This window comes from Lynx rufus, unplaced genomic scaffold (genome assembly GCF_022079265.1).
Source record: "Lynx rufus isolate CCGP_SWC_20201006 ecotype Redwood Valley unplaced genomic scaffold, mLynRuf1.p SCAF_11, whole genome shotgun sequence".
Lineage (NCBI taxonomy): Eukaryota > Metazoa > Chordata > Mammalia > Carnivora > Felidae > Lynx > Lynx rufus.
The window spans coordinates 11,864,127-11,888,217 of record NW_025814825.1 but is presented as its reverse complement, the minus strand read 5'-3'; the positions used below and the strand labels follow the sequence as shown (position 1 = coordinate 11,888,217).

General features: G+C 53.5%; 1 protein-coding gene across 1 annotated transcript; it reads right to left on the bottom strand.

The window, feature by feature from the left end:
• Positions 1-1,041: 1,041 nt before the first annotated feature.
• On the bottom strand, positions 1,042-23,582 carry TSPAN15 (tetraspanin 15). Its single transcript, XM_047071951.1, has 7 exons — positions 23,465-23,582; positions 22,117-22,191; positions 11,151-11,246; positions 8,845-8,961; positions 3,880-3,927; positions 2,400-2,516; positions 1,042-1,876 (listed from the first exon to the last, which is right to left on the bottom strand). Exons 1-7 carry the CDS (start codon positions 23,528-23,530, stop codon positions 1,727-1,729), a joined length of 669 nt encoding a protein of 222 aa, XP_046927907.1. The 5' UTR covers positions 23,531-23,582; the 3' UTR covers positions 1,042-1,726.
• Positions 23,583-24,091: the final 509 nt, after the last annotated feature.

The window sequence follows — 24,091 nt, the reverse complement described above, 5'->3', positions numbered from 1 at the left end:
AATAAAATGGAGACAACACAGTTGCAAGACTTAAAGGAGCTAGTAGCTGCCCAAGGTCTAGACGGGCTCCCGACACAGGGCATGCTTGCTGACGCGTTTGCTATTGTTGCGTTATTCTATCCTTTTACACACCCCTCTCCTGCCCTTTTCTACACCCATCGGAACTCAGGCCCGTGTACGTGGCCGACCAAACATCCGACCGCTTCACTCCTGGGTGTGGCGGGCAGTTCCCTAACACAGACCGAGTTCTTCAGGTCTGGGGCTCTTGCTGTTTATATCTACCGCTCTAGCTACTAAGAACCGCACAGGAAACCTGGAACCCACGTCTTGGGGCCGGGAGGCCTGGGCGGGCTGATCCGTGCAGGTCCTGCCATCTCCAGCAGGGGGCGATCGGCACCAAGCTTTGCTGGGCATCGAGCGTTGTTCCTCCCGACCCGGAGGTGGGGGGGGGGGGGGGGCCGCGGGGCCCGGGGCCCGGGGCCCGGGAACGACTCGCTGATTACTGTTGGAGGGAGAGCGGCTCAGGTTCGAAAGCTGCGGGTGGATTTGAGGGCACAGCACTTCCCCAGACCCCTGGCTTTCCTAGTTCCCATCTGTCCCCGCTTTCTGGAGGAGGAGCCTCTTGCCATAGGTGGCTTTGCCTCAGTTTCCCAGTGTGTAAAACAGGGGTTGTCATCTCTGCCTCCTCCGAGGTTTCCCGCAGGTGAATGAATCCCTAGCAGGAAGGGCAGGTCCGGGAGGCTCCGGGGGCAGTCCACAAACACAGCTGGGAAAAGCCATTTCCGTAAGAAGCAACACCAGAGAATGGAAGAGGCTGTCCCAAACCCGGAGCAGGCGGCCTCCAGCCAGCTGCTGATGCACCAGCTGCAGTGTCCCCAACTGTCCCAGATCTTGGTCCCGTAGTGCCCTGCCCTTCCCCGCGCGACCCACCCCACCCCCCTCCCCCGCGTCAATCCTTGCACCAAGGAGGGGCTTCTAAGCCCGAGTTGAGGACTTCCCCACCCCCTCCTGATCCAAACAGCACAAATGAAACACCAAAAAAAAAAAAAAAAAAATCAAATTTTATTGTTTGATTAATAAACTGGATTGGAGGGGCAAAAGTGGGGTGTGTGGGGACACACCCAGCTTTGATTAGTCAGAAACTCCTGTTAACCATGTACAAAATGTTACAAAAATCACGTAAAAAAGAGGGTCAGCAAAGCAGCAGCCTTAGGGAGGGCTCAAGGTTCCTGGGAGGCTGGGAAATGGGCCCAGCCTGGCCTCCGGGGTGTGGCCGTGGGACTGGGGGCGCCTGGGGGCCACACGCCCTCTCCACCACCAGGCACCCATGCTCTCCTCCCTCCTCGCGTACAAATTGCTACGAAATCGCCTTCAAATGGGCATAAACACCACAGGCCAAGGCACTGCCAGAAATGCCACGGGCCCTGAGCTGGGCGCTGGGCACCCCCTTGCCCGGTGGCCCAGGCCTGGAGAAGGGACGCTCTTCTTGTCCGCGCCTAGGAGTGCGGGCAGGCACGGGACCCCGGGGCTGGGGAGGGGCTCCGCTCCCCAGAGAGGCAGCGGCCGTGGGAGGTCCGAGCAGGCCGCCAGAGCAAAACACAGCCGGGGCTTTGGACAGTGCCAAGTCTGCGGAGAGGACCCACGGTCCTGTCCGGCCACTGCGGTGTGGCCTGAGTGGTGCTGTCGCGGCACGGTCCTGCGGGAGCTGCTGCCCCAGGCCGGGGCGCTAGTTGGGGTAGCACATGCAGCATCCTGTGCCTGCCGCCTCCACGCTGGCCTTGGCACCAGGTCCCAAGAGCCCGTCGGTGACAGAGTGCTCCATGATGATGTCCTCTACCCGGGTGATGTACAGGACTGTCAGCAGCACCCCCAGGAACTGAAGAGAAAGGGCAGGGTGGGCGAGAGCATGCGGGGCATGTATGGCCCTCTCTGGCAGCCCCCAACCCGGACCCTCCTCTCCCCCTCCCAGGAAATCCCAGAGACCCTCCGTGCGCCCCATCAGCAGAGGCCCCTCCGCTCTGGGACCCCTGTCTCCACCCCGGCCATGCCACTCACTATCCAGGGGACCTCGGGCAAGTCACTCAACCTTGCCAAGCCTCAGTTGCCTCCTCTGTAAAGTGGGCATGATAACAGCATCTACCTCACAGAATTGCAGAAGGCAGTGTGGGCGAAGCACTTGGAAGAGCTTTATAAGCAGAGCTACTGCCATTTGCCCTCCCTTCCAGCCCTTTCCGCCCTCCAGGTGAGCCCAGACTGATGGTACAAGAGTGTTCTTCACCCCACCCCGTTGTACCTTTTCTGCTCTCTGTCACCACCAAGCCATGCTTTCTCCGAACCAACACCTTGCCCGCCACCCTACTTCCAGCTCCCTTCCCTGGGTGGAGGGGGGACCAGCCCACCTGGGGGAGCAGGATGCCCAGCAGGAGGCCCGCCATGATGGTGTAGTTGTCCATGAACCAGATGATCACGGCGTTGGTGCAGCCTCGCACGTAGATGACATCCTGCACGCTGAGGCGCTGCACAGGGAGGAGCCTGGCTGACACCTGACCCGGCAGAGCCCCAGCCCCCACTCTGCTGCTCACTTGACGTCCAGGCAAGTCCCTCCACCTCGGTAAGCCTCAGTTTCTCACATGCACTACGAGCAGGTGGTTCTAACCGGCGGGTCTCAGTGGGCAGCAGTGTTCCTTAGAGAGCACCAAGGACATTCTGGTGGCACTTCTGGGTGTCACAGCAGCTGGGGTTGGGGGCTGAGGGACTACGGAGCTAAGGGCGATCCTATCCCACAAACAACGGCCCTGTCTACCTGCCTCTCAGAAGTCCCCCAGGGGCATCTAGACGGCTGGAAACCCATCCATAATTATCTGAGCCAAAAGCCCAACTTCAGGTACTTATAAAAACCACAGTGTTTTCTGTGTGGTTTTACTGTGCACAAGTACATAGTATACATACATACACACACACACACACACGTATGCTATATATAACTTTGCATAAATACTACTATGTAAATTACAGAATGATTATACGGTATTTTGTCTGGAATTTTATCAAGAATTGTTCGCCATATTGGAAAAATAACGCCTGTGGTATACACGTTCCCACTCGCCCTGCCGGGGGTGTCAGCTGCCCCTGTGGTACAAACCCGTGACTGCTTTTTTTGCGTCTTCTGTTGTATCTAATGCCTGAGCATTTCCATGTGCTATAGGATTGTAAGTTGTTCTATTTCTCCTTTTATCTCGGATCCATCCCTCATTCTGAAATTGGGTGTGTCGGTAGATTATATTATCTGTGGATTTCATTTCGAGATAATAACAAGGGCATTCCCACATGATTTTATGATACCTGGGCATCGGGTCTGAGGGCTTGAGAACCTCTGCTAGTCTATGGCTCTCCAGCTGAAATGTGTGTCAAGCACCTGCTGGGCTCTGCCCCAGGAATGTGTGTTTCTGGCAAGTTCCCAAGGCTGCTGTCACTGCTGGCCCAGGGAACTCACTCCTCACAGGCACCTCAAGCCATCATGATTTTTAGCTCCCTCCCAACACCACCCCAGTGTCTCTCTTAGTCCCCGGAGTTGCAAGGCAGACCGGTGCCGAGCACGGCTGGGCACACGGGCGTGCGGGGGGCACTGGCAAAGGCACGCTGACCTCACACCGAAAACCCACAGTAGGTGCTCAGTAAACACAGGCAGGCAGCCCCTCCCAGCCTGGGGGGTTCTTGGCTCCCTGAGTCCTTCTGTATCTGGGCACAGGTGGAAAATCCTGGCAGCACCTGACTCCTATTCACAGCCAGGAGCCCCACCCCCAGGAACCCTTCCAGTCACCCCGCGGAGGGGACAGGAAGAGCAACCTTTCTCAAGGAAAGAGATCCCAGAGACATTACCTCCTTGTCAATAGTTCTGTAGCCGCACATGGTGTTGACAACTTCTGTCTGAAACAGAAATGTGTATTAGCTGACACATAATGGTTACTGTCCAAGACGCTATCAGTCTCCCCTTTCACTGATGAAAGGGCGGAGGCACAGAGTCCGCACGAATGGAGCCGAGATTCCCTCCCAGGCCATCTGGCTAGAGTCTGCATCCTAGCTTCCCCACGCCCCCGCGCCCGCCAAGAGATGCCCAGGAGGAGGGACAGGAAGGTTAGGAACCCGGAGAAAAGCGTGCCATCCCGGGCTCCCTTGCCGCCCCAGGGCCACGGCTTCGCGATATGGCCATACTCGGTCTCAGAGATGAGGGCTGGGCTGTTCTCGCTCCGCGGACTCTTATGAGGCAAAACCTCAGATGGCAGCCAGGACCCTGGCCAGTGGTGGTTTACCTGAGGACAAGGCTGAGGCCGCTGACCACACTTCCCTGCCCCTGCAGACTGCCAACCCACCAGCCAAGGCACCACCCGGGTGTTCTTCTGGGAAGAGAGTTGCTCTCAGGACAGGGAAGGCTGGGGTCGGCCCTGGACCCCCTCAAGCCCCTTCTCAGCGTCAGGACTGGCAGGGGCACATTCCAGCACTGTCTATGCCCCGTGCGGCCTCCTTCTCATTCTACAAAGTGACAGAAAGCTAGATGCCCAGGCCCCATCCTGTGACATCCAACTGAGAGCTGCTGTCGCTCAGGGCACGGCAGGTGGCAGCAGTGAGAGCAGGAGAGTGGCCTGGGCAGCCTCTGGCATCATGCTACCTGGTCCGGGTCTTGCTCTGCTACTTATGAGCTCTGTGAGCCGTCTTAGATGGCGCTCAATCAGTATTTGTTGAATGAATGAATGAGATTCCTTGGTGTCTTTGATGAAGCAATGGTGATCAGTAAACCCACCTCATGGGGCTGTTTTGACCATAAAGTGAGGTACACCCGTCAACGGCTTATCTCAGGGCCAGCCACGTGGAAGAACAAAGGGATGCTGGCTGGAGTGACTTTGGACATGATCCCAGCCCCTGGAAGGCAAGGAAGGCTGTCAACTCCCCTTCCAAAAGAGCAGGTTGGACCGCAGGCCTCATCTCAGATGTCAGGACCTGGTTTGTGGGCAAAATAACCTCCCTCAGTCTAGACTGTACCCCAGGCGCCCTCTGATCCCAAACTGGCCAGCATCCACTTAACACAGGTCAGCATTTGTGGCTCCTCCAGGGGGTGAACATGACCCCCATGGAGAGGGTCAGGCCTGGGAAGCAGGTGCATGATAGAATGACGGGAATGATAGAAAATGGTAGAAAACACCTTACTTGTTCATTCATTCACTGAACAAATATTAACTGAGCACCTATTATGTACCAACCAATGGTCTAGGTGTTGGGAATGTAGAAGAACAAAGGAAAGTCCTTGCCTTCATGGAACTTATATTCTAGAAAGGGGGACCCACAATGAACATAATAAGTATGTCATCTGCATGGTAACAAGATTAACCACTTTGCACGGTGCTCCCAGCCCTGGAGCCATCGCCCCTGCCCTCAGGGAGCAGACATGCACCTGGCAAGGCCTCCTTTGCACCCACAGCCCCGACCCCTCCTCTGGACACGCCTCCCCTGCCAGGAGAGCCCCCTCCGAGGGGTGGGGGGTAAGAGGCTTCCATGGCTCTTTCCAAAGGTAAAGCCTGTCTAGGTTTGAGCACAGAACGAGTATTCTCCAGAGCCTCTGCTGAAGGTTCGCAGGCCCTGAGACCAGTACTTGGTGGCCTTTTCCATCTGGCACAGGGCCACAGACAGGAGGCCACGAAGGGGGCTTCTGAGCAGCCCAAAAATGAACGCCGCAAAGTTCACAAGGGTTCTTCCCAAGTGCCGCCTCTCACTCTGGCACAGGGCTGATGAGCTGGGGTACCTGGGGTCTGAGAGGCCAGGGGGAAGGGGGAGAGAGGCCTTGGGGGACAGGCCCCCTAAGGGTAGCCAAAACTGAGAGGGTGGATATCTATAAACATGGGCCCAAGAGCTCAACAGGCACGGCAGTCTGAGGCCATTTAACGGAGAGGCAGAGTGCCCTCTACGCCAACCCAGGCCTTGGGGACATCACAGCATAACCAAATTTTACCCGAGTGATCCCTGTTGCTGTTTCCAGTCTCCTGTAGGAAGCCTTGTATAAGACATTTCTTTTAATGCTGAGAGCTAGGGGGAGAAAGTGACTTTCCCTGAAGAAGCAGCTTGCTTTCCTCCGTTGAACATAACAATGTATATTATGTTCACGTCTCCCCTTTTCCTTTGGCTGCCAGGAAGCTCTCAACCACCAAGCATAAGGCTCTGGCTTCTGATTATTTTCAACTTGAGTTTTTTTCTGTGTATTTCCTGTGTGTCCATTCAGACCCGTGGCTAAATGAAATAGGGTAAAATAAAAAGATCCGTACACGAGTTCACACGCAGATTCTAGGAAGGAAGGAAACACCCTCTTTTCTATCGCGAGAGGAAAATCACGTGGGAGACACAAGGTGAGCCCACCAGTGGTTCTGTAATACAGGACCAGAGATAGCCCAGCTGGGTGAGTGTCACCTCCCCACCTCACTGTTCCCGTCCAGATGCGGACTTGACACTTCGCTTCTCTGCAGGGTCCGTGTTGATATGCCCAGCCTGGACTTTTCCCCACACTCCAGACGCCTATATCCACCTGCCTCTTGGACATCCCTGCTGGAATGTCACCCAGCTCCCAAGCTCCGCCTGTCACACTGAACCCCTGATCCCCCAAACCTGCCTCACTGCTGTCCTCCCCTCTCAGGCAACAGTAGCCCCGTCTTTCGTGTGGCTCAAACCAAAACCCGGGAGTCCTCCTTATTTCTCCCTTTCCCCCACCTCCCATATCTGAACTGTCGGCAATTGTGCAATTACGTGCAAAGCAAAGCCAGAAGCTGACCAGGTTTTATCACCTCCGTTACCATCGCCTGACTCTGAGCCTCTGTCTTCTCCCACCTGGTGGGGGGGGTGCTTCCCGGAACCCCTGAAACACTGCGAGCACAATCGGCAGGAGCCTTAGCTGTCAGCCCTTGTGATGACTGTTACGTGTCGTTAATTTTATGTGTCAACTTGACCGGGCCCGGGGTGGGGTGCCCAGATATTTAGTCAAACATTATTCTGGGTGTTTCTCTGAGGGTGTTTTTCAGGGAGATTAATATGTAAATCAGTACATGGAGTAAGGCAGATTGCTCTCCCTAATGTGGGTGGGCCTCATCCGATCAGTGGAAGGCCTGCACAGAACAAAAAGGCTGCCCTCCCCCAAGTAACCGAGAATTCTTCCCGCCCGACGAACTGCCCACCTGAACTGAGACACTGGCTCTTCCTGGCTCTTGAGCCTCCAGCCCTCGGACAGGAACTACCCCGTCAGCTCTCCTGCTTCTCAGGCTGTTGGACTCAGACTGGAGCTAAACCCTTGGCTCTTCTGGATACCCAGCTTGCTGACTCGTCCTGCAGACCTTGCTCTCGCTAACCAGCATCTCAGAGCCTGCTTCCCGGACAGTCTGACCTGACCTGTGACACACGGACCGCCCCTAATCAGACTCCCCATGTTCACCTCTGCCCTCCCAGCAGTCAGCGTGATCCTAGTAAACCTGAAGTCAGATCTGCCACTTAGCCACTCAAGCCCTCCATTTGACTCCTTGTCCCTCCAGGGAAAACCAAAGTCCTGACCATGGTCTTCAGGGCACCCATGACCTCCCCAGCTTGATCTGCTACTGTTCTCCCCCACGCTCACTCTGCTCCAGCCACAGTGGTTTCTGTGCTGTTTCTCAAATGCACCGGGGCAATTCCCACCCCAGGGCCTTTGCATGTGCACTTCTCTGCCAGGAAGTGCATCCTCCAGATATGCATGGCTTACTCCTTCACTTCCTTCAGGGCGTTATGAGAACTATCTTCTCAGTATCTAAAATCACAATCTTTCACGCCCCTGCTTTATTTTTCTCCTTAGCATTTACCACCTTTGAGGGTACAATCTGGCCCATACTTTGTTGGTCTAGAACGTCAGTACCGTGCAGGCAGAGTTCTCCACGTGTCTACAGACCCCCAGGACCTCGAATCACATCTGGCACATAGCGGGTCCTCAACAAATATATGCTGAATGAATGAACACACGTAGGGCTTCCAGAGTTTGACGTGGACATTCAGGTGCCACTGCCCTATGTGACAAAGTTCAGGATCACTGCCCCCCCCACCCCACCCCCCCACACAAACACAGGCTTCTCTGAAAATGCTGGGCTTTTCTCCAGCGCTCCCCCTTCCCAGAAAGCTACCCTAAAACGGCAGCTAAAATTTCCAAACAAGCCTTCTCTCCTGGTCCAGGCTCTTTTTAGGGCCGGTGCACTTGGCACTGACTCCCTGACTCAAGGGTGAGGCCCCCCCCCCCCAACGCCCACCGGCAGCTGCTTGGTTTACAGAATCCAGCAGTGGGCACAGAATGGTAGAGATGTTCGAAAAGACATTTTCCATGACTGTTCAGGCATGAGTAGTTGCAAAGCTCTCCACCTCATTCCAATCCAGAAACCGAGCAGTTGGGGGACACGTTAGTCAAACACAGGATTGAAGAAGCCCTTCGTTTATAAGTGGCGACTACACAGGACAGCCTCCCACGAAGGCAGGCCCCTGATGTTTGGGTGCCTCAATTTCTTCATCTGTACAGTGGGTAAAACAGGACCCACCCCAAGGTGTTGTGGAAAGAGCTGAATAATCCAAGAGAGCCTAGGACCGGCCTGCACGTGAGAAGTGTTCACTAGCTGCTCACGACCACTGCTCTTAAAGACCAGCCTTCCACGCCCCCACCCCCAGATGCACCCCTGTCAGTGGCCCTGGGGACTCGGGAAGCCGTGGCAACGACCACCACCTCCTGCCCCACCCCCACCCCCTTCCTGAAAGACGAGAGGCGCCTGGCCAGCCCGGGAGGCCAGGAGCAGCGGGTACCGTGTTTCTGACGCAGCAGGTGTAAGGCACCCCGCAGGCCAGGGGTCCGGGGGCGTCGCAGGCGTGGTACTGGTTTTTGCTCCAATCCCGGTAGTCTTCCCCGCCGCAGCACTTAAACTGAGAGAGAGGCGAGCAGAGGGGTGCCGTGTCACCGCCAAGGCCCCAGGCACGGACCAGGAAGGGGCCCTGCCGGGAGACCCTGTGGCTTATGATGGGTCTCCTGGTAAGGGGAGCACCCGGGGCCGCGGTCGGCAGGTTGTCCTGTGCTCTCCCGGGAGGCAGTGAGCACCCCATCACCGGAGGGGCATGCAGGCCAAGGCTGGGCAGCCTCCCAGGGTGGGTATGGGGAGGGTACCAAACACTGGAGGGAAAGTTCTCTTCGACCCCCATCTTCACGTCCCCAGTGCAGCAGCTCAACCCTGAAGGTCCCAGAGACTAGGGCTCCATGGACGCCCCCACAGGCCAGTGGCGTTATGCCACAGCCACCCCAGCTCGGCCTGGGGGTGTCCCTCAGCAAAGGGACACACACACGGCCTGCCATGTGGTCTCGGGACCGAGGGTGGGGACAGGGCGGGCCTCCTTTCCCCCTGGCTTAGCTTCTCCGGGCACCAGCCCCTGCACTGGCACAGATCCGAGGAGGCAGTGGCTCCCTGGAGGAGGAGGAGGAGGAGTGAGTGGAGGAGGGGGAGCGGGGGAGGAGCGGCCGTACGTTGGGAGGTCAGGGAGGCCCCTCTGAAGACATGACACTTAATCTGAAACACGAACAGCAGGGAAGAGCCAGTCACCAGTGCATAGGCCCCACAGAATGAGCCAGTGGTATGTGGGCAGCGGGCACAGAGGCCTGTCAGGAGCAGGGGGAGTGAGAGGGGAGGGATGAAGGGGAGAGGCCGGCCTGGGCCGCACCACGCAGAGCCTACTGAGCCAGAATGAGTAGGGAGCTGAGATCATATTCTGAGTGATGGGGAGTCACTGCAGGGTTGACTAGGGGAGTGATGATGCCAGAGAGACACAAAGCAGACACCCTTCCGCAGCCCCCCACAGAGCCCTTCCGGCAGTTTTTAGGACCTGGAAGTGCCTCCCCAGGGTGCAGTTAAAGGGCATTTGCTTTGCAGTCCAAGAGACCAGAGTTCAAATCCTCAGGCTACCCCTCCTAGCTGTGTGACTTTGGGCAAGCTGACCAGCCTCTCTGGGCCTCGGATCCTCATCCGCAAAGCAGGAAGAGCAATGCCAGCTTTGCACAGCTGAGCTGAGGGTGACAGAGCCAGGCCATACACGAAGCACTCAGCATGGGGCCTGGCACCGAGCATGAGTCACCCCCACCCCGCCCCACCCGGGGAGAAATGAAATCCCCAAGCCAGTTGAAGGCTGGTTCCAATAAAAACATCATGCTTCACCCGACGGTCAGAGCTGGCCGACACACCCCAGGCAGAGAGGGGCCTCCCGGAGGCTGCACCTGTTGTGACCACAGTGAAGGCCTGAGCCAAGGGAGTGGCCACTGCGGGTGGCCCTGGGTGCGGTGAGATTTGGTTCTCACTGATGGCTAGCACGGGAACCAGGTCCCAAGGCCATGTCCCCAGAAGTGCAACGTCAAGGCACAATGACATCAGGACATCAAGAGCGAGGGGCCGTCCGTATGCCCCCCCCCTCCCCGATGCAGATGAGGAACCTGAGGCTCAGGACTAAATGAGACCGAGGTGTAGAAGCCACTGAGGGCTTATCATTGCATTGACAGACTTGGGTAGACGTTGTGGGGAGGACAGTGTCTCAAAATGATAATCGTCGCGTTCACAGAAGTGCTATGGGGGAAAAGGGGACGTCGTGTTCTGTTCCCCAATGCAGGAGGATGTGGGATCAGGGACGAGCTCTTTCCACATCAGGGCTGTCCCTGACTTGACAGGGAGTGAGCTCCCCGTCACTGAACGGACTCTGAACTGGGTGGCTTGGAGGTCACTCCCACCTCAAGGAAGGATGGTCTTTGCCCATCAGAGAAGGGTACCCTGGGACCCTGAAAGGTGGCTTGTAGTTTTACCTGACCTTATTCTTTTTGGGGGGAGGGGAGGGTGGTAACTAAGGAGAGACAAGAGTAAGGACATTCTGGGCCAGGCACGTGGGCAGAGGACTGGTTGAGAAGGTCAGGCCCTACACTTGGTGGCTGTCTATGGCACACCATTGCCTCCCAACGTGGCCAGCTACTTGCTTTGGGAGCGGACAAGCCCCTGCTCCGTCACCCTCACCCTCTTGAGCAGGGTCCCGAGTCGGGGGGCAAAGGGCATGGCAGGTGTGTCTGACCACGGCGCCTGGCTCACCTCCTTCTGAACAAAGTCCATGATGTTTTTGAAGTCCAGATCGTCATAGTAGTTCTCGATTCCTCTTCGAATGTTGTCATTCAGAAAGTCGATGGTCTATTTAGATGGAGACAGTATGAAAGAAACAGACCTCCCCTCCCTGAGCCCAACCCAAGGTCTCCCAGGACTCGGGATTGGAACAGAGTGCCCACGTGCCCAAGGAGCTCCCACCCCGCCTGCACGAACGCCCCACCACATCCCTGCTCACACCCTCTCCATGCCCCCCGTGCCCATCTGATGCCTTAGTCCCTCTGCCATGTCTAAGCAGGAGTGATTCACACGCTTTCCCATACAGATCATCAGATAGGCCAGGACCCAAGAGATGGGGCCCTTCCCCAGGGAAGCAGCCACTCCAGGCTGGGACTGGGCTGGCCCTGGTGCCTGCCTGGTGCTCCTTCCACTGTCCAAAGACAGGCCTGAAGTGAGTCTTCCTTTTGTCCTCCAGACCTCCTCTCCACTCTCGGCTGCTATCCAAGCTCTTGCGTTATAGATAAGGAAACTGAGGCCCAAAGAGGGGCCTGACTCTGCCAGGGCACAGAGCAGGCAGGCTAGGGGCCTGGCCAGGACTGGAAGTCAGCTCTCCTCACTTCCCCAGCGGCTCATCGCTGCGGGGCTCTGGCCTGAACAAAGGGCCCACCCCCTAGCTCGGACCGGGAGGGGTGCTGGCGCATCGCCCTCTCCCGGTCACACTGGGCCTTCTGGATCAACAGCTCGGCTGTTGTGCTGAAATCCAGGAGCACAAAAGGCCCCACAGCGGGCAGGGGTGGGGGCAGGAGCGTGGGCAGCCCAACCCCAAGCTCAGAGCAACAATCAGGGCTTTCAGAGCGGGGAGGCCCGCATATCACCAGAGATCGTGCTGGCACAAAGGGGGCATTCTTGGCTCTGGAGCCAGACGATCCCCAGGGGAGGCGCCTGTGGGCGCCCCTGGGAAAACCGGGCCCTGGGTCCCAGGCCTGGTCCTGGGCTGCAGGCCCCACCACAGCCCCTTCTCCTCTCTGAGCCTGAGTTACCCACTGGTGAACCAAACCTGCAGGCCCGTCTTTAAGGTAACTTCCAGTTCCGAGGCCCAAAGACTAAGCTGAGAGATGCTGTCGAGGCTCAGAGTCGAGAACAGGCCCCCGCAGCCAGCCAGGCCGCGGACGCTGCATTTAATACCCGAGCCTCCAGTTCCTTACCTGCAAAATGGGGAGGACGGTCCTCTGCCTTGTAGAGATGTGAGTGTAGACGGCCTCCAGAACAAAAGCCAGCGGCTAGCCTGGGACCCCACAAACACCCTGCAGCCCAGGGAGGCCATCTGACCACAGTCACCTCACTGGTCACTGGCAGAGAGATGCTGGAACCAAGGTGGCGAACCCCCAGCCTGACAACACTAAGAAGCCAAAATAAGAACTCAAGGTTCAGTTTGGGGTCATCTCCCCACATCATCTCCAGTATCAGGAAGAGAGGAACAAAGGGTACATCAGCCACGTGCTTCCCGACACTCACTGCTCAAAGCCCAGACAATAAAGGAGACCGGCTCGGGGAAGCCTATCTCTGTGGCCAGAAGGAAAACTCTCTGCTGATGAAGGCCAGCTGCTCAGAGGCAGACCTAGGAGCCGACAACCTTGACGGTGGCCTGCGGGGGACGTGGGGCAAGTCCACTCACGGGCGCGCCAACGACCGTGCTCTCACCAGCCCTCAGCCCCTGCGCTGATCCCGGGGCAGGGGCCGGCTGGCCACACAACCCGCGCAGAGCAGGGACCCGCCTGGCCTCAGGCCCACGCTTCTCAGAGGCCCCAGGCCATGAAACCTTTCCAACCTTGGGTGCCCGCCCCTCTGGGTGATGAAGGGACAGGCCAGCCAGCTGGGACACTGTTGGGGGCACCTAAGAAACAGGACACTAGGGTGGGGCCGGTCTGCCACCCAGGGTAGGGCAAGGGAATGAGCTCATGGCATTGAACGGCACGCTGCAGGGGGCCCCTGGGTGAGTGGAGATGCAGGGGTGATGCCAGGGTCAGGGCCTGTTTCAGTCAACTCTCCAGGCATTGCAGACACAGTCCCCCATGTCCCCCTGGACCTACCCCAGTCCAGTGGCCACCTCCTCGCCCCTCTACTGGGTCACATACTGTTGGGATTCCCCCAGGGCTAGAGCTGGGAGGCAGGGGATGAGGGCAGGAGGCCCGGGGCAGGGTCAGCCGAGGGGAGAAGCCTCTCCCTCCCTCTTTGGTGAGCCGCTCTGACCTTTCTCTCCAAACCATCTCAGTCTCTGGGCACTTTCCAAACATGCTGACTCCGAAAAAGGCCTCTGTGAAAATCAGGCCTCCCATCTGGTAAGCTGAGCTGGGCCCCTGCAGGGAAGGGAGGCCCCGCCAGAGGTCCTTGGAATGGGCAGGAGGAACAGATGTCCCAGGCTGCGTGGACCGTCCCCAGTTCCTCAGGGACCTCTTTGGATCACACTTGCTCTTGTGCTCTTGTGTGCATGGGCTGCCTGTGGCACCGTGAATATGTGGCCTCAGGGGCCACGTGGCCCGGGCTAAACTAAGCAAAGAGTAAGCAAACCTCAAAGGCCACAAGATTTTCGGAGCACAGTGTTTAAACCACCAGAGGCAAGCTACAAAGAACTGTCCTTTCTAGTTCTTTCTTTTAAATCTAGTGTTAAAGTTATCCAAAGCCTCCGCAGCAGCTTTCCCAGTAGAGGTGCTTTCTGCTTTTAAATGGAACTGGGGAGCCCGAGGAATCGGGGAGCCTGGGCCGCTCATTTGGTTAAGCGACCGACTCTTGGTCTTAGCTCAAGTCACGATCTCGGCTCAAGGCACGATCTCATGGTTCGTGAGTTCCAGCCCCACATCAGGCTCTGCACTGACAGCGTGGAGCCTGCTTGGGGTTCTGTCTCTCCTTCTTTCTGCCCCTCCCCTGCTTGTGCTTTCTCTCTCTCTCTCTCTCTCTCTCTCTCTCAAAATAAATAAATAAACTTTAAAAAACCGAATGAGGAATCAAGGGAGTGGGACCCGTGGCAGCCGCAACCCGGGGCTGGGAGGCTGGGAGCAGGCGGAGAAGGGAGGAGGGGCAGGACGTTGGCAGGAGCCTCCTGCCTGGCCTCTGGGGATGGAGCTTCCTCTGCCTTCTCCTCAGCTCCCGAGACCCCAGGCTGCGGCCCCACTGCCACCAGGACCAGCCCGGTTCCCACAGTGTGGAAGGGGGTGCTTGGCCTAGGACTTCCTTCCCTTGCACCTGGGCTGAGCCGGCACCTCCGGGTTTCCCTCAGTGCCCCAGACTGTGGGGACTTGTCCTCTTGCCTCCAGTCCTGAGAGGGGGCCCAAATCTAACAAGCGAGACCAGAAGAGAACCCAGGAAGCAAGAAAAAAGGAGCAGAGAAAGCTACAAGGTTCTCCGGAACACGTGCTAGACCCTTCCTCAGACCTGGCCGGACGTCACGGGTTTAATCCCGAGGGAGAGGAGGCCATGCTTCAGCTTCGCAGGTGTTTGGGGCTCCAGCTGTCCCTCCCACACTCTGTCCACAGCGGGGCACCCTGGCTGTGAGGGTCTGGCCAGGTCTCAGCAGAACCTTCTCTACTTGGCTCCAGATGGGAAAGTTATATACGTTTGCGTGCTCAGCCAAGCGGGCCACCGTGCCTTCTCCTTTCTCCCTGCCCCTGAACTTCAAGTGCATGTCCAGAACCAGCTAGTGCCAGGGCCATGATAAAAAAAAACAAAACAGGCTGGGTGCTGTCCACCGTTCCCTGGCCCGGTGTTGGGTGTGACCACAGCACCCTCTGGTCAAGGCCAGGAAAGAGGCCACTCTTCACCCCTGCCTTGGTAGCAGAAGGAAGGTAGAGGCAAGGAGGCCTGCGACGGGCATACAGGTGCACCAGCTACAGCCCGGCACCCTCTGGGTGTCCCGCTCAGCTCTGCCTGACTGGGAACACATGGGCAGGAGCTGCCCTCCTCCCACACCCCTACACCCTCGGGAGAGGTCCTGGAACAAGCTGCAGTACTAGGAGGTCAAGGTGAGACGCGAACCATTGTGGAGGTCACTCAGACTCTCCTCCCATTGGCTGGGGTCAGGACACTGCACTTCAGATGCCCGGGCCCTTGGGTCTCGGTGCCACTAGGCTCTGTACAAACAGAGAAGCCACTTCAGTCTGACCACCAGGTCATGCCTGACAGCAGAAACCCCACCCAGGGTCAGGGATGGAGACTTTCTTCCTTATATCCAGGGGCATGTTTATATATTGCTGCCTGGCTGGGGCCATGGCCCGTGCACCTTCCTGGGAACCCAGCGTGAGGTCGTTAGCCTAATTTGTCCTCATTTGTCACCAAGAGGGACTTAGACTTGACTGGTAGCCCGTGGGGCCAGACTTGTTATCAGTGTGTCTCAGAGAAATATGTCTTCTCCTCTTGGTGAGGAGAAATGGAATCGCGAACTCACCTCCTCCCGGAAGCGGACCTTCATGGCTCCTCACCTTTTTCTCCACCTTACACCGCCCCTTCCTACTGCCATCAACAGCCAGGCTGTTTCCCTATCCTCACCATCGGCCAGTCTCATATTTTACATTCGGGTTGGAAGGGACATTGTTTTTTTTAGGTGGTATTTTTCCCCATGATTTTAAGAAAAAGAATATTTGGGAGCTAGGGAAAAAATACAAAGAAGAAATAAAAATCACCCTAGCCCTACCCCTCAGAGGATATAAAAGTTAATATGATAATATTTCTATTATCTTCCAGATTTTTCCAGGCCTAGTTTTTTCATGGTGGAGATCTGACTGCATTTATAATTTCCTATCTCATTTTTCAATGATTTTGAATTCTGCATCACAGGCATATGAGAACGTGGCCCACGATGAGCCTCCAAAGAGCTGAGAGCCCTGACGCTGAGGGTTCTTCCTGGGTTGCACACAGAGACCCTCCCCGACAGGCCCCATGAAGGGACACACCATCCAATCCTCAGGGTTTGGGGATAATGAGATAATGAGAAACTCTCAGCCCTGACCTTGACCCACGGCGTCCTCAGCTGTGAGGTCTAGGGGGTGGAGGTCCTTCGGTGGAAGAAGGAGTGGTGGGTGTCATGGCCCCTGCTGAGCGACAGGGCACTGGGAAGATGGCTGATCGGGCCGCCTTTGTGAGAGTGCTCTGGAAACCAGAACTGCTGCTCACTTAGGGTACCGTTTATGAAAACAGTCGATGCTGCTGACCACAACCTGGACCTGGCTCTAGCCAGGAAAGCACTATTCCGTAACCTCTGGAAAGCCACAGGCTGGCTGGGAGCCCAGCGGCTGCACAGAAACACATCCCCACGGACGAATGGAATAAACCTCTCTCCCCTCAGGCTGCTGAGAAATGAACCAACACCCCGATCTTCCAGCTCTGAGCAGACAGTCTGAAAAGCAGAAAAGGGGGAAAGGGAGGAGCAGGTAGTGACACCAGATCGAAAAGATAACTGATGAGGCAAAGAAAAAGGGAAATAAAAGAATATTTTGAGACAAACGAAAATGGAAACACAACATACCAAGACTTTGGGGATGCGGCGGAAACAGTCACAAGAAGGAAGTTTATAGTGATAAACATCTACCTTAAGAAAAAAAGAGAAAAAAAAAAAAAGAAAAAAAGAGAACAGGGGCGCCTGGGTGGCGCAGTCAGTTAAGCGTCCGACTTCAGCCAGGTCACGATCTCGCGGTCCGTGAGTTCGAGCCCCGCGTCGGGCTCTGGGCTGATGGCTCAGAGCCTGGAGCCTGTTTCCGATTCTGTGTCTCCCTCTCTCTCTGCCCCTCCCCCGTTCATGCTCTGTCTCTCTCTGTCCCAAAAATAAATAAACTTTGAAAAAAAAAATTAAAAAAAAAAAAAAGAATAAAAGAGAACAATGTCAAATAAAAAATCTAACTTTACACCTCCAGGACGCAGAAGGAGAGGAGCGAACCAAGCCCCAAGTTAGTAGAGAGGGAAGGTAATAACAAAGATCTGAGCAGAAATAAATGAAGTAGAGACTAGAAAGTCAATTAAAAAAATATCTACAGGGGCACCTGGGGGCTCAGTCAGTTAAGCCTCTGACTTCGGCTCAGGTCATGATCTCACAGCTAGTGGGTTCAAACCTTGCATCGGGCTCCGTGCTGACAGCTCAGGGCCTGGAGCCTGCTCTGGATTCTGTATCACTCTCTCTCTCTGCTCTCTCTCCCTTTCCCAAAAATAAAATAAACATTAAAAAAATTAATAAAAAGACAAAAAATGAAAAAATAAAATTAAAAGTTAAAAAAGAAATAGAAAATCTGAACAGACCAATCACGGGTCAGGAACTAGTAAACTAGTAAATGTCCAGGGCCAGACGCTTCACTGGTGAACTCTACCAAACACTTAAGGAATAATTAATACTAATCTTTCTCAAATTCTTCCAAGATATTGAAGAGGAGGAAACACTTTGAAGTCATTACGAGGCCAGCATTCCTCTGATACCAATGCCAAGCAAGAAGACTATAGGAAAAGACAAATACGGGCTAATATCTCTGATGAACATAGCTACAAAAATCCTCAGAAAAACATCAGCAAACCAAATTCAACAGTACATTAAAAGGATCATACACCATGATCAAATGGGATTCATCCCTGGGATGCAAGAATGGTTCAACATCTGCAAATCAATCCATGTGATAACCCATTAACAATGAAGGATAAAAGTCACAGGATCATTTTAACAGATGCAGAAAAAGTATTTGACAAAATTTGACATCCTTTTCTGATTAAAAAAACACTCGACAAATTAGGTATAGAAAGAATGTACCGCAACATGACAAACACCATACATAATAAGCCCACAGCTGACATCATACTCAATGGTGAAAAGTAAAAGCTTCTCCTCTAAGATCAGGAAGAGACAAATGTCCACTCTCACTACTTCTATTCAACATAGTCCCGGAAGTCCTAAGCCAGAGCAAAGAAATTAGGCAAGAAAAAGAAATAAAAGTCATCTAAATCAGAAACGAAGAAGTAAAATTTTCTGTTTGCACACGCCATGATCTTACATATACAAATCTTCAAGACTCCAGCAAAGATCTGTCAAAATTAATAAATGAATCCAGTAAAGTTGCAAGATACAAAAATCAGCATACAAAAATCATTTGCATTTCTATACACTAACAATGAACTATCCAAAAAAAAAGAAATTAACAAACCCATTTACGATAGCATCAAGTTGAATAAACTATTTAGGGAGAAATTTAACCAAGGAAGTGGAAGATCTGTATACTGAAAATCATAAAACACTGATGAAAGAAATTGAAGACAACACAAATAAATGGAAAATTATCCCTTGTTCACGGATTGGGAGAATTAATATTACTAAACTATTCACACTACCCAAGGTGATCTACAGATTTAATGTTATACCTATCAAAATTCCAATGGCCTTTTTTCACAGAAATAGAAAAAATAATCTTGAAGTTTGTATGGAACCATAACAGACCTCAAACAGCTAAAGCAACCTTGAGCACAAAAAGTAAGCTGGAGGCATCACACTTTCTGATTTCAAACTATATTACAAAGCTATAGGTATCAAAATAGTATGGTATTGGAAAAAAAAAAAAAGACAAGACAAGACATACAGATCGACAAAACAGGATAGAGAGCCTAGAAATAAACCCAGTCATACCCACTAACTTTTGATAAAAGCACCAAGAATACACAACGGGAAAAAGATAGTCTCTTAAATGTTGCTGAGAAAACTAGATATCCACATGCAAAAGAATGAATTTGACCATCAGCTTACATCATACACAAAAGTCAATTCAAAATGGATAAAAGACCTAAACATAAGACCCGAAATTACAAGACTCTTAAAAGAAAACATAGGGGAAAAAGTCCTGCACGTTGGTCATGACAATGATTTTTTGGACCCGACATCAAATGCACAAGCAACAAAGGCAAAAATAAAGAAGTGGGACTACATTACACTAAAAGGTTTCAGGGCGCCTGGGTGGCTCCGTCGGTTAAAATCTGACTCTTGACTTCAGCTCAGGTCATGATCTCACGGCTTGTGGGTTCAAGCTTCACATCAGGCTCTGCGCTGACAGCATGGAGCCTGCTTGGGATTCTCTCTGTCTCCCCCCCCCCCCTCTGTCCCTCCCCTGCTCACACTCTCTCTCTTTCAAAATCAATAAACATTTTTTTTAAGTTTCAACAAAAGAAATAATAAAAAAAAATGCAAAGACAACCAACAGAATGGGAGAAAATATTTGTAAACCATATATCTGATAAGAAGTTAATATCCAAAATGTATAAGGAAACCTTACAACTAAATAGCAAACAACAATGACAACAATTATGATCTGATTAAAAATGGGCAGAGGAACTAAATAGATGTTTTCATAAAGAAGACATCCAGATGGCCAACAGGTATATGAAGAGACGCTCAACATCACTCATCATCAGGGAAATGCGAACTGAAACCTCAATGAGATACCACCTCATGCCTATTTGAATGGCTATTATCAAAAAGACAGGAGGTAACAAATATTGGAGGGGAGAAAAGGAAACCTTTGTACGCTGTAGGTGGGGATGTAAATTGGCACAACCATTATGGAAAACAGTATGAAAGTTCCTCCAAAAATTAAAAATAATGGTGCAATATATCCTTTGGCTATATACAGTACAGCATTGTTCACAATAGCCAAACTATGGAAACAACCTAAGTACCCATTGACGGATGATGGAGATATATATGTATACATTTTTTAATTCATACATTTTTATTTTATTTTTTTACAGTTTATTTATTGATTTTTGAGAGAGAGACAGTGAACAAGCATGAGTCGGGGGAGGGCAGAGAGAGAAGGAGACAGAGAATCCCAAGCAAGCTCCCGGCTGTCAGTGCAGAGCCTGACACGGGGCTTGATCTCACAAACTGTGAGACCATGACCTGAGCTGAAATCAAGAGTCAGATGCTTAACCAACTGAGCCACCCAAGAGCCCCTATATATTTTTATTTTTATGTTGTATCGTACGTATATTCATCCATTGCATACACACACAATGAAATACTCTTTAGCCATAAAAAAAAAAGAAGGAAATCTTCCATTTGTAACAACACGGATGGACCTAGAGAGCATTATGCCGAGTGAAATAAGCCAGACAGAGAAAGACAAATACTGTATGGTATCACTTACACGTGGAATCTACAAAAAAGTTGGGTGGGGGCCGGGGGGGGGGGGGTAGTGGAGCCTGGGTGGCTCAGTCGGTTAAGAGTCTGACTTCAGCTCAGGTCATGATCTTATGGTTCGTGAGTTCGAGCTCCGTGTTGGGCTCCGTGCTGGCAGTGCAAAGCCTGCTTAGGATTCTTGCTCTCTCCTCTCTCTCTTCCCCTTCCCTGCTCATGCTTTCTCTCTCTCTCTCTCTCTCAAAATAAGCAAATAAACAAACAAATAAATAAATAATTTTTTTAAGAAAGGGAAACCCATAGAACCAGGGAGTAGAAAAGGAGTTACCAAGGCCTAGGTAGGAGTGGTGGAAGAGGGAGACGTTGGTCAGGGGTACGAACTCTGAGTTATATGACGAATAAGTTCTCGGGATCTAATGCATGTCGTGGTGACTATAGTTAACAACAGCATATTCTATATGTGAGATCTGCTGAGAATAGGTCTTGAGTATTCTCACTAAAGAAAAAAATTACTGTCTGAGGTGATGGATGTGTCATTTGACTGGATTGTGGTAATCACTTCACATTGCACAGTTTGAATATATTACAATTTTACTTGTCTCCTATACCTCAGTGAAGCTGGGGTCGGGGAGGAACAAAGAACTGAAAAAAAAGACTGAGCCGACTCGATCTTGCTGTGTGCTCTCAGTTTTCCCAACCTCTCTGTGCCTCACTGACTCCACTGAGATGGGAATCTCCCCTCCCCTCTCCTGGAGTCCATGAAATGGAAAGAAGGCCCCCGGATTCCGGGGGTGGAGACAAGCCTGTGTTTAAGGCCCATCCCTGCTCCCACCCGAGCCAGGACCCAGCTGCGCGCATGAGGAGCTTGGTAGGAGTCAAACACCGGGTCATTTGAGGGATCTGGGATAGTGATGCTGCCTTGGGCTCCACTTCTGATAAGAGCGACAACCTGGCCGCAGTCCTGATGCAACTGCCCCGCAGCAACGCCCAGGAGCGCCAGGGCCCAAGCTGTCTGGGTGGGGAGGGTGGAGGCAGGGGGTGGACAGACAAGGCAGAGGTTGTGCAAACTTGCCCTGCTCCTCAAGTCCCAGCTCCGACACCAAGGCCAGGATGAAGACAAAGGAATGGGCTCTGGGAGAAATGACAGAGCCTTGAGTTGGAAATCAGCCCTGCACAGCCACCTACTTCATGCAGGACCATGGGCCAGTCCCTTCTCTTCTCCAGGCTTCAGGACAGAGGAGCTAATGTGTAGCAAGAGTCCAACTGGGGGCAGGGGGGTCATTGCCACGCCAGGTTCTCACATGCATTCTCTCATCAACTCCTCACCCCACATCCCAAGAGCTAGGAATGATAATGCCTTGAGATCCTGAGGATCTGAGAGGCTAAGTGACTTGCCCAAGGTCACACAGCCCGTGTAAAGTGGCCCCTAAACCATGCCCTATGAGGACCTAGGGGGTCTGTCTTGGTGGCCCTTGCGACTTTTCCTTCCATGCCTCCCCATCAGTTACCCGCTTCAGCCCAGTGGCCCGCACACTGGTCCGCAAACCTGCCAAGCTCCTTTCTGCTTCAGTGGTTCCCTCTGTCTGGACTTCTGTTCCCCCTGCACCTTGCCTACCCCAGACACTCACCTGTCACCTGTTCTGTTTTCTTGTTCTCTGGTTTACTTGTTCAGCGCCCGTCTCCCCAGCAGAATGGACGCTCCACAAGGAATTATCTACCCTACTCTCTGCACACCCCTAGTTTACAGCCCAGGGCACGCACGGTGGGAGCTCAGCATACACATGGCTGATACATGCACCAGAGACCCACCTGGTTCCGGAAGATCAAGGCCACCACGCCACCAATGAGCTCAATTATGAGGCAAATCCCAAGGATATACATAAACTGAAAAACAAAATTCAGAGATTCACTTAGAGGGACAAGAGAAGCATCCTTTGCCCCAAGGTCAAGTGCGATAAGGAGAATCCTCTCTGTTGGAGCTCCTCTGGCTCCCGGGCCTTTTCCTCCTTCCTCCTGTGAGGGCACGGGATGTGGACAGATATTCCCCGGGAAAACCCATCTCTGGGGCCAGTCAGTGGTCAGGAAGTGTGACTCAGCTGTCCAGGCCAGATTGTTATTGAGGTTTATCCCACGGTCCTCAGCAGAGTCCAGGCAGAAAAACACCCCTCCTACTGCCACTGCCACCAGGAGAGCTGACCCAGAGTGGGCAGGCCTGGCTAGATGGGCAGCCGCCACAGCATTTCCAGCTCTGCCCGCAGAGCCCCTCAGAAGTGGCTTCCCAGCCCCCCCCCCAGAGTGGGTGAGAGAATGTCTGAGGCTTGAAGGATATATCCCCCCACCCCTGCCCCATCACAAAGCAGGTATTGTCCAAACTGATGCCAGCAACTTCCAGCCTCAGGCAGCACCAACACACTGCTTATCAGGGCTTTTCGGACCTTCCCACGTGAGAGGTGACGGTGAGGTCAGACACACACGTGGGTACAGAGTGAATGGATCTGCCTACCCAGTACCCCCAGCTTTGGGGAGCCATCCCTCACTGTGCAGAAAGGGGGGCAGGTAAGGCTGGCGCCATGGCAGGCACTTACTTGGCCCGGGCAGGCCCATCAGAGTCCTGGGACTTCGGCCATAGGTTACCAGGAAACGCTCTCTGGGATCAAGGGCCATAAACCCTCTATTGGCCTGGGGTGCCTAGTGACAATTGCAAAAAGAGCCTGAGGACCCAGCCTGGCATCCAGCTGGGAGGTGGGGAAAGAGCAGGAGCCCAGGGGTACCATCTAAAGCCCTGGTCTCAGTGTGGGCTTGCTGATTACGTGAGCCAAGGACTCACCACCAACATCTTTGGGGTTTGCTTGCTCTCGTTTGAGTATGGTTTCTCCCACTCGCAGCAGAGAGTCTAGACCAACACAGGGTTTAAGTAAGAAGAATATTCAAGTCAGCCTTTATATACAAAAGTGGAGGTGGCCTGGTCTCTCTTGGGCCAACGTAACAGAGAGGTTGATCCAGGAAACCCTCTAGAGAGTGTGGTTTGAGGCAAGGACTGAAAAAAAAAAAAAAAAACCGGGCTGCCCAAAGGCCCAAGGGCAGTCTCCCCAGTTCTCTAGGGACTCCAAGGACCGCCCCCCACCCACCGGCTGAGGGGTGCGTGGGGCCAACTCACCGCTTGGAGAAGGCACAGGTTGTCGCGGAGGGAAGCCAACACTCCAATGAAGGACACGATGAACATGATGACCCCCAGGAGAATGAGGATAATGGCTGGGGCCAGAAAGGCACTTTCAAGGGTTTTATATTTCTGCCGCTCAACTTCTGCGTAGATCCCCACCGACAGGATCAGGCCCCCGATCAGCTGCAGCAAGAAAGCAAAGAGTGAGAGCGAAGGACTGGCAGTCACTTGATTTTCCTACAAAGAGTTCGTCTGGGGGTTATGGTGCCCGTCACTGGGGCGCTCACCCCGGATGACCACAGATGAGGGAACGCGCTATGGGCTGAACTGTATTCCCCCAAAGTTCATACGGGGCACTGCTAACCCCCAGGGCCTCACAATGTGACTATTTTTGGAGACAGAGCCTTGAAAGAGGTAATTAAGTTAAAATGGGGTTATACGGGTGGGTCTTAAACCAGTATGACTGTTGTCCTTGTAAAAAGAAGAGATGAGGAACAGACACACACAGAGGGAAGACCACGTGAGGCCACAGGGAGAAGGCAGCCACTTACAAACCAGGGAGACAGGCCTCAGAGGAAACCAACCCTGTGAAACCTTCACCTTGGACTTCTAGCCTCCAGAGAT